Below are 17,777 nucleotides of genomic sequence, written 5' to 3'. Positions count from 1 at the left end.
AAGCCCATTAATGTAATCAGGGGGAGAGGAGAAGGAGCAGCACCAGGATCTGGAAAAGGCTTGCAAGCAAATAATAAATTATCCTGGAATCATCTCTGGCAAGTTTAACTGTGTTCTATTGCATTTTAGCTGCTTCTTTTGCCTGGCAAGCAGAAACTGGCTTTACCAGCAGGTTGCTACCACAGCCCATCCACCTGGCCTTTGTGGATAACATTCCCAAACCACACTGATTTTCGCTCCCAGGAACCCACACAGAGGATTTTTGAATGACACCAAGACATGCAGCACTTGCTGATGTCTAATTACTGGTTATTTTAGGAATGTTTTAAGAACACCACCACTCTGAAGTGCAGCCTGTGCTGGCACAGGGTTCTCCTGCCTGGACTGCTGCAGTGCATCCCTGAGCTTGACTGGAAATCATCATGCAAACAATGACCCATTTAATGGCAAACAACAGAGGAGGAGGATGCTGCCTCCATAATTAAACCTGGGCATTAGAATGAGGCACATTCTTGATTCTGAGCCTGTAACACCACTGTCACCTGTATTCATTTTCTGAGACAGGAATTAGAAGGATGAGGCTGCACTGAAGCCACTTTACTAATGCTGATTGCACAACTGCTGTAGCAGAGTCAGACCACCTGATTAGCACTTATTATTAAACACAGATTTCACTAAGCATAATAGATTTTTTTCAGTACGTGGAAAAAGAAAAAACAAAGAAACTTATCATAGAATCAGAGATGAATCATAGAATATCCTCAGTTGGAAGGGACCCACAAAGATCTCACAGAATAATTATCATCTTCTACAGCTAAACTAGGACTTGTGATCTCTCTAGGAAATAAAGTCAAATTAAATACTGATTCTGAAGGTTTCCATCCCAATAACTAACACTGAGGAATCATTCAGCTTTCAGCTTCATGGACACACCAGACTGTGTTAGGATCTTCATCCTTTGTGCATGAAGGGTGCAGGGCACCTTCTCATGGGAGAAAACCAGCTTTTAGTCCAGAAAGAGTTAAGCACAGTGGTCTCTTTAATCTCCACAATCCCCCCCAGCAGACTGGGGACACACACACACAGTTGGTGCACTGCAGAGCTGCAGTTAAAATATAGAAACAAGCCCTGCCTTTCACTCCACATTGTTCATTTAGCTCTGACAAGTGACACTATTGAACATGCCAACCCCTGGTGACATTTCAGCTCTTCTGACAGGGCAAGAGCCCTGCACTCCAGTAAACAGATTTAACTGCAGCTTCTCTGAGGTACAGTGACCTACATCCTCCAAGATACCTCCAGGTACCTCACCCAGTATTTTTAGTCCTGTCTTACTCGCTTACTGAGAGCTGAGTGATTTTAAAATGTTGTCGTCCCCACCTGCAAACCTGCCAGCACGGAGTGATGGGGATTGGATGGGACCACAGGAGGAAGAGCAAACCTGGTGCTGAGCCTGCATGGGCTTGTGACCCACCCTGAGCATTTATACCACAATATACTGAGACAATCCATGCCGGAAGGAGAATGCACTGCCATGGATTTGTGATCAGAGAACACTGGCTGCCTCATCTCCCTGGAGATGGCATGAGCAGGGGGACTGGACTGCATGACCTTTAAAGGTCCCTTCCAACCCAAGCCAGTCTGTGCTTCTGTAATTCTAAAACTGGAGAGTTCCCAATCAGAGACACACTATTCTGATTCCTCAAAAAGCACCTTTGGAACAGGAGCAGTATAAAAGCCCCATTTAGCAGAACCTAAAGGGGCCCCAAGAGACCTGGAGAGGGACCTTTCCCAAGGACATGGAGGGGCAGGACATGGGGGAATGGTGTCGAGCTGGAGGAGGGTAGATTTGGATATTGGGAAGAATCTATTCCCTGTGAGGGTGGTGAGGGGCCGGAATGGAATTCCCAGAGAAGCTGTGGCTGCTCCATCCCTGGAAGTTTCCAAGACCAGGTTGGACGGGGCTTGGAGCAACCTGGGCTAGTGGAAGGTGTCCCTGCCTGTGGCTGGAGATTGGAACTGGATGATGCCTAAAGGTCCCTTCCAACCCAAACCACTCCATGACATACTGCTGACAGGTCCTTCCTCTGCTTGGCAACGAGCTGATTTCTGGGGCCCGAAGAGAAAAACGGGATTATTCCAACCAAAACCCTCCTAAAGGTCCCTGAGTTGTTCCCCCCCCCGTGCTCTGCACTCACGCTTCGGGGAGGCGTGGGGGCTGTCCGAGGCGATCTGCCTCATGCGGGTGCCGTGGCAGCTGAGCGCCACCAGCCTGGAGATGATGGCGGTCTTGCCGAAGCCGATGTTGCCGACGATCACCACGCCCCGGTTGACGCTGGCGTTGGAGCTCTGGAGCTGCGCGTCGATCTCGTGGAACACCCAGTCGCGGCCCACGAACACGGACTCGGTGGTGATGCTGGGCACCTCGAAGAGCAGCGGCTTCAGGGAGATGTCGGGGGGCCTGTAGGGCGCGAACCGCACTGCGGGGGGAGAGACACGGAGAGGGGACGTCACCGGCCATGCTGGCGGGGAAAGGAGGGTTTGGAGATGATGTTTAATCTTTTCATCTCAAAAGGTGACAAGGACACTCGTTTCCTTATGTTTGTTGGTAAAGCACCTGCTGTATTCATAGAATCACGGGATATGCTGAGTTGGGAGGGACCCACAAGGATCATCCAGTCCAACCCTTGGCCCTGCACAGACACCCCAACAATCTCACCCTGTCCCTCAGAACGTTGTTCAAACCCTCCTGGAGCTCTGGCAGCCTTGGGGCCGTGCCCACTGCCCTGGGGAGCCTGGTCAGTGCCAACCATCCTCTGGGGGAAGAACCTTTCCATGAGATCCAACCTGACCCTGCCCTGACACAGCTCCAGCCCTTCCCTGGGTGCTGCCCCTGGTCCCCCCAGAGCAGAGCTCAGGGCCTGCCCCTCCTCTGCCCCTCCCCAGGAAGTTGGAACTGCAGTGAGGTCTCCCCTCAGTCTCCTCTTATTGTCCTGGTTTCAGCTGGGAAGAGTTTTAATTCCTTCTCAGCAGCTGTCCCAGTGCTGTGCTTTGATTTTGTTTTTTTCTAAATCGTGTCTATCCCAAGTGAAGGACTTTGGTTTTCTCTTGTCTCATGCTCTGCCAGGGAGGAGGTGCACAAAGGAAACTGGGAGGCAGCAGAGCTGGGACAGGTGACCCAAACTGGCCAAAGGGATATTCCACATCATAGAATATCCTGCCCACTATATCAACTGGGAGGAATTGCTGGGAATGGCTGATCTGGATTTGGGAAGGGAGTTCTGGCATCAATCAGCAGGTGCATTGTGAATCTCTTGGTTTTCCCCTCTTTATTATCATTATTATTATTTACCGATATTATTATTGTATTTTACTTTATTTTCAATTATTAAACAGTTCTTATCTCAACCTACAAGTTTTACTTTGATCCTCCTCCCCATTTCACTGGGGTGTGGGGAGAAGAGAGGGGGAACTGAGCAAGAAGCTCTGTGGTGCTTCATCTCCAGCTGGACTCATTCACACCATTTTCCACCAAAGGAGTTCAGAGAATTTTACAGGACGAAGCGGCTCAGAGCTGGGGAGAAAAAGTGTGGCTGGAGAAATTAATTTTCTTGTTTAAACCCACCATAATTAAAGGCTCCAGGCAGAACACGGGGCTCTGCACGGCATCCCCTGGGAGACAGGATTGTCTGTTCAATCCAGACACACAACGTCTGCTCACCTGCTCAGAGCACAGAACAATCTCGGCACCTACGAGTGCTAAATCAATCTGAGCAAAGTTATTTCGACTCTCCTAAAGTAAATAAGTGAAACCAGATTGCTGACAGGACGTTCCTGTTTGGCAATTAAAACGTTGTCTTGTTTCACAAGGAAACAACGATGTTGCAAAGCAACCTAAGGTTAAGAGGGAGAGCAAGAAATATCTTCCCTCACAGACCACGTGGGTTGGGGCACTGCCAGCACCTAAAAACATGGATATTGATTGTGTTCCTTTTTTTAATGCATTAGATTATAATAAAATACACAGCAAAATCCAAACCAGCCTTGAAACTTTTTCGGGAGCATCTGAGGGTGAAGGGAGAAGGTATTTGCCATTTTTTCCACTTGGCACGAGCTACCCAGGGAATGCATGACCTAAAGAGCAGTGACTGCACAGACATGGTGCAAAGATGCTCTTAGGTGGCAACTGGAAGAAGAGACCAGTTCTCCCAGGTCTCTTCTCCCAGGTCACAAGGGACAGGACAAGAGGAAATGGCCTCAGGTTGTGCCAGGGGAGGTTTAAATTGGGTATTAGAGATTTCTTTTTCAGATACAGAATCAGAGAATCATTTAGGTTGGAAAAATACCTCCAAGATCACTTATCTACCTACATCCAACCTCCTGGTTCTTCCAACACCACCAGTCCCCTGACCAGAGCAAGGCAAAGCCCTTCTCCTGCCACCCTGGGGGGACATTTCACCGCTTCAGGCTTTGCAATCCCAGGGCTCCCGGAGGGCAGGGGGTTGAGAAAACACTCAAAATGAGCCTCACTGGTTTGGAGACAAGTGCTGAGAACATGCTGTTTGTCCCACCAGCCACCAAACCCCCTCCACGTGCCAGCAGGAGGCATTTATTTCACCACGCCGTGTCTGGAAGACAAACGTTCTCCTCGCTGCACTGCCAGAAACGTTCGGGAATAATTTAAGACCGCGCTGACTAATTGCAGTCCGTGTGCCAGATCCTCATTAATTCCCAGGCCTGTCTGCTGAACCACTCCAAATCCTCCTGGCCACTCTTTTTATTTTACAGCCCTCAGTGCCAGTGGTCCCCAGGAAAGGCACAAGCACAGGGGAAGACTCCGGAGCTCCGGGGGAAATTTTGTGTTCAAAGAGTCGAAAAAATAACCCCAGATCACAAGGAAGGGAGGCTGCAGCAGAGCTTCAGCATTAATTAATTAATTAATTAAAGGATAAGCTAACAGAAATGCTCTGAACAGCAGGGAAGGAAGGTTCAGAGTATGGGGTGAGGATGTGCAGACACATTTGGGATGAACACCATCAGCTGCTGACTTCAGTGCTTGTGAAAATCAAAGGATGTGCATAAGCTGCCTTCCCATCCTTGAAAATTTGTCAAACACTTGCTGGGATTCATATTCCTTGAAATGAAGCATTTTATAGAACTGAAGCCAGAGTACCACAGAAACAGCCCAAATTTCTGATAATACCTTAACACAAATCAAACCCACACTTTCCCTGGGAATGAGGGTGTGGAGTGGGACAGAACAAGGTCTGAGAGAGGAAAATTTTCATGTGCAAGTTCTGTAGGACCCAAACTAAACTCCCATACCCATCCTGGTTCTGAAAATTTCACTTCAATCAACCCAAATCCAGGTGTATTTTATGTGCACAGTTGGAAAAAGCCACTGAGATGGAAAAGAGCAGGAGCACAATCAGAGAAAGAAAGGCCTGCCCTGCTTTACACCCTATGCTACACAAAGTGAATTTTTAGTTATTTTAGTCGTTGGAAGGTTCTAAAATGCCCGTTCAGAAATCATGTTTTACACACTCCCCTCTCTCCAAACTGGGATTTTTTCTCAGCTATGTTGGCAATCAGCACCCACAGCTCATTAGCTGTTTTCTGTTTTTTTCTAGATGAGTTTTATTGCTGTTTTAGGATTTTTTTCTGATGGAGGACACATTTTGCTGCCCAAAACCAACCCTTACAGGGCTCCACAGCCTGATAATGCCAATATACTGAGAGGAAGCCCAGGTGAGAAGTGCTTTGTATTTATTAAAATGAACTGTGGTTCTGAATAACCATCCCCATCCGCTGTGTCCTTTGTTAATTAAGAACCCACAAATTAGCCAAATGTCTGAGTTTCTTCCCTTTATTGCTTTAGACTGCAGCTCCTGGGTATTAGGTTGGATATCAGGGAAAATTCCTTCCTGGAAAGGGCTGTCCAGCCCTGGCACAGCTGCCCAGGGCAGGGGTGGAGTCCCCATTCCCAGAGGGATGTAAAAGCCCTGTGGATGTGGCACTTGGGGACGTGGGTTAGTGGTGGCCTTGGCAGGGCTGGTGGGACTCAATGACCTTAGAGGGTTTTTCCAGCCTTAATGATTCCTGATTCTTTCAACTGTCATCTTAAACAGCCACTGGGATGAAACCAGTTCCTATTTCTCACAGTCCACGTGCCTAAAAAAGACTAAACTATTTTTTAGTGTTTTTAAGAAGCACACGAAACTCTCCTGCCCAAGAGGTGACAGTATTGAACACATACCATGAGGAAAACCCTCTGAAAATTATAAAAGACAATTTAAGGAAAACATGCCACTATTTCATGTTTATCTATATATTATCTATATAGTTATCTATATCTATCTATATTTTACACATATATATATTACATAGATATATATCTATATCTATATTTTACATATATATATCTCTATATATTACATATATATATCTATATATTACATATATATATCTCTCTCTATATATATATTACATATAATAATACACTGGGGGAGTGTAAACCATCCACTCCTCCACCCCAGACACCTTGGTTCTTCCCACCCTCCATCAGCTGGCATTTTGGAGCAAAAAAAACCCCTGATGGCCCAGCTGGGGTGTTTTAATGCCCCTCATTTTGTTGCCATCTGGCTCCTGCTCTGCATCACAGCCAGCGGGTTTTTGGGATACAGCAACCCCAAGCAGCCTCAAATCCCACGGGATGAAAAGCAGGGAAAGCAAAAATTGCCTTCCCCATCCTGTTAAAAACCTGTCCCTGGGACGAATCCTTGTCGTGCTCTTTGTGCTGGGATTGCTCAACTACTCCCCCGGTTAAAAGCACTGATTTAACAAAAACTAGCAGGGCCAGCCTGCCATTCAGTCTCCCTCTGGGATTTTGGAACACTGGGAATAACCAGTGGGTTGTAACATGTCCCTCGACACTGGGCCAGGAATGGCTTTGCTACTTCAGCCCAGTGCCAAGACTAGAGACGTTAAAATTAAACCCAAGTTTAGGATTTCCAGCTGGAACAAAGAGCTGCTGTTTATACCAGCCCAGACTGATGTAATTTCACAGCAATATCTGCAACACGAAGCATTTTTTTTTGGGGGGGAAGGAAGTCCCCCCTCACATATTAATTTAAATGAAAATATTTCCAAATAGTGATGGGTTTGGGGTTTTTTTCATATCCTCTTCTTCTCCCTCTCTTTTTCAAAACAGCAAAGAGCCTCAACCAGGATCAGAAACGAATTCCAAAAAAACCCCAAAATGCTGCTGTTCTTCTCAGGCAACTGTCACAAAAAAGGGAGGGGGGGGGGAAAAGAACAAAAAGCAGAAAGAAAATATGTAGTGCTACACGGGTTTTAAAAAAGTGTGTCTGGAAAACAATTTGATTCTGTTCCTACAATAAAGTTGAATGTTTTGGATGCAATCACTGCAAATTACGCAGCCTTGGCAAGCTGCTGCCTCCCAGCATATGGAAATTTGGTCTGTCAAACTTTTGCTTTCTTCACTCACTGCCTGCTAATGCATTTCTAGAAGTGCCTCCCCAGCCAGGGGATTTCATTACAAACTGCCCTCCACGGCTCCCAAACCCAGTTTTTGGGGGGTTCGTTCCTTGGCACAAAGCCCAGTCAGGCTGGACCAGGTCGGGCGTGTGGGGCTGGGTGAAAACCCAACCTGTGCCCTCCAGCTCCCCAGTTCCTCACCCCAGGATGGTGGGACTTGCTCAAAAACACCCCAGAGAACAGGAAAGTTTCCTGTATGGCCAAAAGAAACCCGTTTTCTTAGTACAGGGGAGAATAAACCAGGCACAGACAGAACCTGAAAATATCCCAAATGAGCTTTCCCAGCCACTTATTCATCTTTGCAATGACAAATGAGGGGATGAAGCATCAACCCAATGCTCTGCTGCAGATTCAGGGCTGCCCCAGTGACAGCTTGAGCATGTGGCCAAAGACTGAGCTCCGATTGAAGGGGGGATGGAAGTTGTAGGGTGGGCTGAAAAATCCCGAGGACATGGAGCAAATGGAGCTGGAGCTGCCTGGGAATAAACAAAACACTAAAATGTCAGCCCTGGCTCCTCTTCTCATTGCTAACATCTTGCTTGTGGAATTTGCCAGGAAGAACCACAAAAATCTCCCCTCTCAAAAGGCCTTTCAGAAGGCAAAGGGCTGCCTGAATGTGGGCATTGTGACCATCTCTACGAGGGACACGTTGGCACAGTGGCCCTGTCACTGTGCTGGGCTCCTTCCCCACTGGCACCCTGCAAAATGCAAGGGGGGGCTGCAAACCTTGGCTTTGGATTGAAAAAAAAAAAAAAGAAGTAAAAAACAATAGTAGTCCGTTGAAGTTTCTAATTTTTTATAAGTTATCAAAATATTAACCCCATGGGGATCAGAGATTGGCTGGGAGAGCTGGGGGTGTCCAGCCTGGAGAAGAGAAGGCTCTGAGAAGACCTTTTAGCCCCTTCCAGTGCCTAAAGGGGCTCCAAGAGAACTGGGAAGGGACTTTGGGCAAGGGCCTGGAGGGACAGGACAAGGGGGAATGGCTTCCAAGTGAGAGTAGGTTTAGGTTGGATATTGGGAAGGAATTCTTCCGTGCTGGAAGGAGAATGCACTGCCATGGATTTGTGATCAGAGAACACTGGCTGCCTCATCTCCCTGGAGATGGCACGAGCAGGGGGACTGGACTGCATGACCTTTAAAGGTCCCTTCCAACCCAAGCCAGTCTGTGCTTCTGTAATTCTAAAACTGGAGTCTTCCCAATCAGAGAAAGTCTGAGATGTTTCTAAGCCAGAGAAATCAGAGACACACTATTCTGATTCCTCAAAAAGCACCTTTGGAACAGGAGCAGTATAAAAGCCCCCTGAGCAGAACCTAAAGGGGCCCCAAGAGACCTGGAGAGGGACCTTTCCCAAGGACATGGAGGGGCAGGACATGGGGGAATGGCGTCGAGCTGGAGGAGGGTAGGTTTGGATACTGGGAAGAATTTATTCCCTGTGAGGGTGGTGAGGGATTGGAATGGAATTCCCAGAGAAGCTGTGGCTGCCCCTGAATCCCTGGAAGTGTCCAAAGCCAGGTTGGATGGGGCTTTAATTTAATCCTAAATTAGTTAAAATGTCAGTAATCCAGATATGGGTGATGCTTTGAAAACCTGGGCTGGTGGAAGGTGTCCCAGCCCATGGCAGGGGGTGGCACTGGATGATCTTTAAGGTCCCTCCCAACCCAAACCGTTCTGGGATTCTGACTTTCACATGGATGCAGACAAAGCAGGTGCAACCCAAGCTCCCACCCCACGAGTGGGAATTCCCCAGGAGAAGGAGTTCCCACCTCTCAGGTCCTGCTGTGCCCGGGCGCCGGCCACGCTCTGCCGCGGCATCCGCAGGGACGTGCGCAGGGGGGTGTGCCTCTGCTCGTCCAGGTACGCCAGGTCCTCCAGGTGGGCCGAGCTGGTGGCTGCCAGGAGAGAGCAAAGAACCACATCACACCCCTGGCCTTTGCATTTCAGCCTCTGGTTATCGGATTTTTCAGTTTTTTTAAGCAAAATACACAGTTAAAACCACCCGGAGATGAACCAGTTCCAACTGCCCTCAGCCAGGAGCAAAGAAGTGTTCTGGTGACTTCTTCTCATGCCCCATTGGTGCCTGCTCGGGTTTGGTCTCCTGTTGATGTTCCCAAATAAAAGCAGACACACGGAAAATGGAGACATGGAGTCTCTCCTATCTGATTTCACTCCTCCCAGTCACAAACTCAGCCACGTCTGTGCAGAGCTGACACAGACACTCAACATTTCCTGCTACGTAAAAGACAACTCGCCAGTGCAGTCCATGCTGGAGCCCACAGTCTCCTCCTCAATTATTTTAGAGCTACTTAATTCGGATATTAACATTTATCTGTCCCTAAAGCCAGAATTAGTGGCTGAAAAAATTAAACTTTCAATGGCCCAGCGAAAAAAAAAATAAAAATGAATGAGAAAAATATTATCTGACCTAAAGAAGATAACTTTACTATTCCAACGTGTCTTGCTCATGGGAGAACTTACTTTTCTTTGCAATGCTGGATTAAATAGGAATCATTTATTGGTCTCTGCTGAAGGTGCCATCACTACATGGATAAGCACAGTTGGAGCAGACTAGAGCTAACACTGGCCACAAAGCTGCTGCCATGGTGATGATTGGAAAACAGGAGAAAATGTGGCTTAACAAAACAAATTTGGATCCCTTGCATCTGAATTTACCCATTATTGTGCCATTTCAGACCCCTGTCAGCCAAGGAATTTACAGAGTATTATAAAGCAAAGGAATGAAAACTTCATTTCATGAAATAATCTTCCCAATCAGAAACAGAAAACTTTAAAATCAGTCTTTGCAGATCACCAGCTCTGCTCTTGTTCTGATAACCATTTCCAAAATTCACATTAAACTTTAACCCATGGAAACCAGCCCTGGGCTGCTCAGCACTCTGTCTGCAGTACTGCTTCTATTGCTTTGGTTTTCAGTCAATTACCACAACAAGATTATGATTTTAAATTGAACTAATTCATTAAATGACTTCTCCAAAGGCTGCCTGGGAAGCTGACATTAATTATTTGCTGAGAATTGGGTAAATATTTTGATACAGCTCCCCAGAGTCACTCAGGGCATCGGACTTGGGATCCTCCCTCCCTGTGACCCAACACAAGATGCAACAATTCAACAAAACCAAAAGGCAGAACATTTCAAAACTAAGGGAAACACTTTTTTTTCATGTAATTCTTAATGACCACGTAAACACCTTTACAGGATGGTGCTGCAGTCAAAAATTAAGCAAGATTCAGACTCTAACACAGGTGGGGAGAAGGGGCAGGAATTTTTAACGCTGTTCTTCAAATTGCCTGAACCTTCCAAGTTTTAAGAAAGAGAAAAAGGGAGACAGAGGACAAAAGATAAACAAGAGGAGAAAGAAAAAATAAAAAAGGGGGATAAAACCATCAAGGTCTGTTTTTAGAAGTCCTTCATGCTCCTGTACTCGTGCAAAGTTGATTAGATGCTGACTGTGAAGGATCGATTAGAGCCGAGATGCTGCAATTACAGAAGGGGCTTTAGCAGGGACACGGGTTATTTTCTGTGGGCACTGAGCTCTCAGCATCACCCTCAGGGTCACTCCTGCCTGGCCCCTGAAATGTGCCTTTTGCATTGCAATTTCTGCCCAGTTTTGCAGTGCCACCGAGCCAGAGGATCCGCAGGGGAAGAGCAGGTTCACTGCAGCACCCCCAGGAAGATCCAGAGCGTCCCGAGGGTACCCAGGAGCCTGGTACCACATCAGGCAGGGTGGTCCTTCCTCCTCCAGCCCTCATCTCTCCGTCCATGCCAGACTGTGCCTCAGGGGCTCTGAGCAACCTGGTCTTGTAGAGACATCTCTGCCCACAGCAGGGGGATGGACTGGAGGACTTTAAGGGTCCCTCCCAACCCACCCCCCTCGGAGGCTCTTCAGTCTTTCCTTACAAATCAAGGAAAGCCTGTCAGCTCTGCTTGCTCCAGAACCAGAACCGTGTCATTTCCTGGGAAGAACTTCAGTCCTGACAGTACATTTTATTTTTCTTTTAGTTGTTTGAAGAGTCTCATTTCCACCTCTGTCCTGCCTGTGAGATGAGCACCAGCTGCCACCCCAGATGTTTTGCAGGGGTGGACTTTGTGGCCAGTGGCCTGATTTACTGCTGGCCCTACAAGAAGTGAGGAGTTATTTCTCAGCAGCCCTTCCCACCTTCATCATCATCATCATCTTCTACAGCCACAACAGGAGACTCTCACACAGTGTCTGTTTGCAAATCCACTGCAGTTTTGCCAGGGGTTATTTTCCCAATTGTCAGTAAGTGCCCTGCCAGGGCTCAGGATGAACTGAGATTTATCTTCCTGATTTACAACTGAGGAATAATTAGAGAGATCTAAGGCCAGAGGAAGTGGGAGCAATTTTTCCTGAGAATACGCTTCATCACTTTCAAAAATTATGCAAGATCAATTTATCTCAGAAAATATTAAACTGTTGAAAGCTTCCCCTCAATCCTGAACCTTATCCCACGTAATGAGACCCAGTGACTGCAGATAAAACACCACGGAGGGGAAAAGTGTCTCCTCAGAAACAATATTTGCATCCTGCAGATGCAATTCTCCCAGGGAAACAGCAAATAGTGGAAGATAATTCAGTGTCAATGCACTATTTGAGCAACAAATACAAACCAACCCGAGCTGAAATTAGCACTTGGCAGCCCAGGGAAGGGGTGGATTCTGCAAACGGGGTCTCTGGGGGAGCTGGGGAGAAGGCAGGGGGGTGTTGCTGCTCTTGTCTGACTGAGGGGATTCAGTTCACTTTAAAGGTCATCTCATTCCAACCCCCTGCCAGGGTCGTGTTCTCAAAAGCACAGAATTTACAGGCATTTCTTCAAACCCTGCCCTCAGATCCAACAATAATGGTTTCAAACTGAGAGGGCAGGGTTAGATGGGACATTGGGAAGGAATCCTTCCCTGGGAGGGTGAGGAGGCCCTGGCACAGGGTGCCCAGAGAAGCTGTGGCTGCCCCTGGATCCCTGCAAGTGTCCAAGGCCAGGTTGGATGGGGCTTGGAGCAACCTGGGCTGGTGGAAGGTGTCCCTGCCCATGGCAGGGGGTGGCACTGGGTGGGCTTTGAGGTCTCTTCCAACCCAAACCAATCTGGGATTCTCTGATCCCATGAAAGTTCCACCGAAGTTTGTAACTAATAATATATTTGCTGCTATTTTATATTCTCCGACAGGAATAAAAGAGCAGAGCTAGTATTATATAAAGGCATTTAAATTCCCTATTAATATTTAAACAGACCTTATAAACCATGCATGTGGTCTGAGTAACACGAGATCTCACGTTTCATTTCAGGGGTGACAGAAATAAAATGGGACGTTCTTTGTGCCCACGAAATGCAAACTTCCCCAAGAAATCTGTGCTCCTTCCAAATCCTGCATGTCCAACTCCAACACCAAGGGTCTCCCTTCCTCAGCACAGTTCCCCTTCCCATTCCCAGGCAGTGCTTTGCCCTGTTGGCTGCCCGGGCAAACAGCAGTGCCCTTCACAGCTGATGAGGGATTAATGCCAGAAAATTGCATATATAAAATAATATATAAATCTGCATATATAAAATATATGAAATAATAAATAATATAAAATAATATATAAATTTGCATATATAAAATATTAGAAATAATAAATAATATAAATAAAATACTATAAAATAACAATATATAATAAATAGTATAGAATATATAAATATATAATAATATGAAATAATAAAATAATATTAAAATAATAAAATAATAAAATAATACAAAATATAAAATTACATATATAAAATAGTATATACATTTGCATATATAAAATATATGAAATAATAAATAATATAAAATAATAATATGTAATAAATAGTATATAATATATAAATATATAATAATATTAAACCATAAAATAATATTAAAATAATAAAATAATAAAAATATAAAATTGCATATATAAAATATTAAAATAATAAAAATATAAAATTACATATATAAAATAATATATAAAATTTGCATATATAAAATGTATGAAGTAATAAATAATATAAAATAATAATATATAATGAATAGTATATAAAATATATAATAATATAAAATCATAAAATATTATTAAAATAATAAAATAATGAAAAATATAAAATTGCATATATAAAATAATGTCTGTACTCCGTGTGGTAACTCAGCACTGCCCACCAGACGTGCTCCCATGTCTCAGTTTTTAAAAAATATCACATATATGGTAACCCCTGAATCTCAGATATTTACCAAGACTCACATTTGCTCTGCCACATCCCACTCTGGCACTTACAGGAACCTGCAGTGTTGTTCTTTGTTGGGTTTTTTTTTCAAAAAAAAAAAAAAAAAGTGGTTTTAACTGTTTTCAAAGTGTTTTTAACTGTTTTTTTTAACTGAAGGTACATTATGTGACAAAGTGCAAGATGAGATTAATCATGGAATCACAGAATGGTTTGGTGGGAAGGGACCTTAAGGATGATCCAGTCCCACCCCCAGCCATGGGCAGAGACACCTTCCACTAGCCCAGGTTGCTCCAACCTGGCCTTGGACACTTCCAGGGATCCAGAGGCAGCCACAGCTTCTCTGGGCAACCTGTGCCAGGGCCTCCCCACCCTCCCAGGGAAGAGTTTGTGTTGTAAGAGCTGCTCCCAGCTGTAACCTGCTCGCTGACAGCAGGGACCTGTTACGTTCAGTGACTGCTCTTTGTGAGCTGCTGTGAAAAAGAACATTTTTGTGCTGTTTTGGAAGATATTCTGGGAGAATCTTAAAGAGAAAAAAAAAAAAAAACCAGAATAAAAAAGAAAAAAGCTGCCACGCTTTGGTTCCCAAGAACAGACTGTCTGTGTACAAATTCAACTGCATTTGAAAAAAAAAAAAATGAGGCAAGAAAAATAAGACAAGAAGAGCCTGTTTTAGCAAAGCTGTGATTTCGTGATTACCTTAAAACGTGGAATACCATGGGATGCCACTAAAAGAAAGGCAGCTTTCTGCCCAGCCACACTTTGCCTCCACGCTGTCGACCTTGAGGTTATAAACGAACATACCAATTTTCTGGAGGGTTCGTTTTCAGCTGGATTAGTCAGCTGATCTGGTTTATCAGGTGCTTATCCCATGTGTGGAGCTGGAATTGGCAGCTCAGGATTAACTCTTTGGGCAATGGTACATTTGCACATGGGCTTAAATCAACCCTGAAGCTACACCTGGTTTCCCTTTGCCATCATTCAAGCACAAAGATAACGAGGTTAAACGGCCTGGGGAGAAACATCCATATAAATCCATTACCTAAATCCATAATTTTCTGGTGCCACAAGCTTATAGGAGCCAACATGTGAGGACTGGATGATAAAAGGTTAAGGCAAATCTTGAATTCTACTTGAACACTACCACGATTTATCCTGGGACGTGAATTGTGTAAGCTGACACAGAAAGCAGCAAAAACTCCACCAAAAATGAAAAATCCAGAAGGAAAAGGTGTTCCTGAGCCTTGCTGGGTAGTTTTCTCTTCAAATAGTATTTGCCTCCAAACACACCAAGCAAGACAACAACTCTGAAAGTCAATTAAACCAACACACGTGTATTTAAATGCACAGTGCCCAACCCACTCTGTTTGCTTTGGAAGGTGTTTGCACGACGTTATTTAGGAGAAATTATTTTAAAGTAACCAGGTTGTGCAAGCAGAGCTTTCCAGGTTTTTCCCATTCCCTCTTTCCAGTCTCAAATGTAGGTTTTCAGCCTGAAATGCAGGTTTTCAGCCTGTGCTGCACCCCCATGCTCGGGCTGTTTGTACTTCAGCATCTCTAAAATCTCCTTTCTCCATCGCTTTCAGGTCTGTGACTGGCCAAAGTGGGATTAAAAAGGGAACCTAATCCAGTTATGCAACACAGCCTGGTTCACCAAGGGATGCTGATTTAACAGGCAGTATCCTGGGATATCTCTCAGTACCATCTCTGGACTTTCTGGAGCAGCATCCCTGCTGCCAGGCAGCGGGAGAATCCACAGGGACTCGGAATTCAAAGCCTGGATTTCTCCCCGTGTTTATACAGACACACACATTCCAGAATGTTTTATCCCAGAGGAGTCACACAGCAAGAAAAAAAAATATGGGGCAATAAAGGAAAGGGGAATAATTCCAGGCAAGCAGCTTTAATATTTTTAATCCCATCTCTTGTCTCTGCCCTGCTGTCACCAGCTTCAGGGGGACACTGGGCAGGCTGGGAAAAGACATCATAAGGGAGGGCACAGCATCATTTTGGAATGTTTTAAACAGGAGACACGAATTTAAACTAAAATAATGTTGATTTGATGCCAAGACAAAAGATTTTCTTCGTCAGTAAGTCCCAGGTGCTGTGAGGTGTGAGGACACCCCTGTGCTGAGATGTTTGGGGCAAAGGCCACCACGAGAGATGGGACCAGAGCCAACCTCGTGTAGACAGAAAGTCCCACCATTCTCTTAACTCCAAAGCTCTTAGGATCTTCAGAGAAGATCAGACACTTGATTTTACTTACAAGGAACCCTTTGAAATAGTAGAAATGGCTGTGATGCCTTGGCACTTCGAACCTGAGATATCTGCATTGGAATGGCAGCAAAGAATCTTTTCTTTTTAAACACATCCTCCAATAATCTTTCAGTTGCACAATTTTGTAAGAGAGGGACCACAAACTGCTGAAGAGGGACCACAAACCACTGAAATAACCATTAAGCATCATCAGAACCACTTTTCCCCACAGGAATTTTCCATTTGGAAGCAATAAGTCAAACGAACAGACAATTTTTGTCACTCTTAACGACGACTCCAGAAAGGAGATTTCTCCTCGGATAAGGAGGACACAAGAAGGGCTTGTGCCACGTGCTGGGTCTGGCCCTGACCTAAAAAAGGCACAAAGGTGGATTTCTTACCTGCTACCGAGTTTGGCCGTGGCATAAGGTAAAGAGGGATGGACTGCACCGACTGGGACAGGACGGTCTCCAGGTTCCTCTCGGGGATTTTGTTGAGGCTGTAGGTGGAGGCCGTCATGTTCTCGTCCACACGGTACAGGCAGGAGTCCATGCTGGATTTCTGGGACTGCCAAGGTTTCAGGTTTCCTCCAGATCCAAGCTCTTTACTGCTTTCCCCTCCATATTTAGTGCGTTCCACATTTTCGGAGTAACTTGTCAGAGTGGCTTGAAGGGGGGAGAGAGATGATAAACAAAGTGAGTAACAAAGCAGGAATGGCTGAACACACACTGCTCAACGCCAGAGCCAAGACTGAGCCCCATCAGACTTTCCACATCCACATAAATCAGAGATTATGGATTTTAGTTTAATGATACTGTTGCTGCTTACGACTTCTAAAAGAACATTTAAGCTCTAATGTTTTGGCTCATACTGTTAAAAGCCATTTGTAATTACAGAGAGTATTAAATATTCCGTGCAGCATTGTATTCAAATACACCGTTCCAGAAAGAGCAGGAATTACCGAGGAAGAAACATTACCGAGGCTCCTCCTGTCTTTGAATTTGCACTGCAGTTTTCACCTTTGCAGGGAGGTGCTGGCAGGAGTTTGTAACCCTGCAAGGTGTGACACTGAGAAGCCCCCACTGACCTGCCTCAACAACCAGCTCCAGGGATTAGTTTGGTTCAGAAGCTGAACCCCTTATCTCATTTGACTGACAGCAGGTTTTTATGAAGCTTTAACTGCAATCCACCCGTTTTCCCTTCGATTATTTCATTTTACAGATGAGGAGCATTGCTACATCGACTTTCACATGGGGAAGTGACAACACTATTGATCCACACCACCACCACCTTCTCCCTGGTGGCATTTTTTGTCTTCTGGATCCTGATGCAGTTTCCCAGTGGCTGTAACTCCCTTTGGGCTGCTGACTTTCATCTTTAGTCTCCCATATATTCATTCAAGGTCACAACCAGGTCTCTGAGTCACTGACACAAGGTCCCAATGCCCACACCAACTTATCTGAGTGTGTCAGAGAATCACAGAATGGTTTGGTGGGAAGGGACCTTAAAGCTCATCTAGTTCCACCCCTTGCCCTGGGCAGGGACACCTTCCACTAGCCCAGGTTGCTCCAAGCCCTGTCCAACCTGGCCTTGGACACTTCCAGGGATCCAGGGGCAGCCACAGCTTCTCTGGGCAACCTGTGCCAGGGCCTCCTCACCCTCACAGTGCATTTCCCTTTGTGCTCATTTTGCTGAGCTCTGATGAAGCCTGGGGGG

At 45.5% G+C, this 17,777-nt stretch overlaps 1 protein-coding gene across 1 annotated transcript in view; it reads right to left on the bottom strand.

Moving 5' to 3' along the window:
* Positions 1-17,777, bottom strand: part of TANC2 (tetratricopeptide repeat, ankyrin repeat and coiled-coil containing 2) — a 91,288-nt gene that overhangs the window by 63,252 nt on the left and 10,259 nt on the right. The window contains exons 2-4 of the mRNA XM_017833332.1: positions 16,463-16,726; positions 9,322-9,447; positions 2,199-2,480 (exon numbers count right to left, since the gene is read on the bottom strand). Of these exons, the coding sequence (XP_017688821.1) occupies positions 2,199-2,480; positions 9,322-9,447; positions 16,463-16,613 (559 nt within the window). The 5' untranslated portion in view covers positions 16,614-16,726. The remainder of the gene's footprint in view (positions 1-2,198; positions 2,481-9,321; positions 9,448-16,462; positions 16,727-17,777) is intronic.

The sequence above is a fragment of the Lepidothrix coronata genome, unplaced genomic scaffold (assembly GCF_001604755.1).
Source record: "Lepidothrix coronata isolate B3197 unplaced genomic scaffold, Lepidothrix_coronata-1.0 Scaffold213, whole genome shotgun sequence".
Taxonomy (NCBI): domain Eukaryota; kingdom Metazoa; phylum Chordata; class Aves; order Passeriformes; family Pipridae; genus Lepidothrix; species Lepidothrix coronata.
Note: the sequence above shows the minus strand (reverse complement) of the source record. Positions and strands in the feature narration are given on the sequence as shown.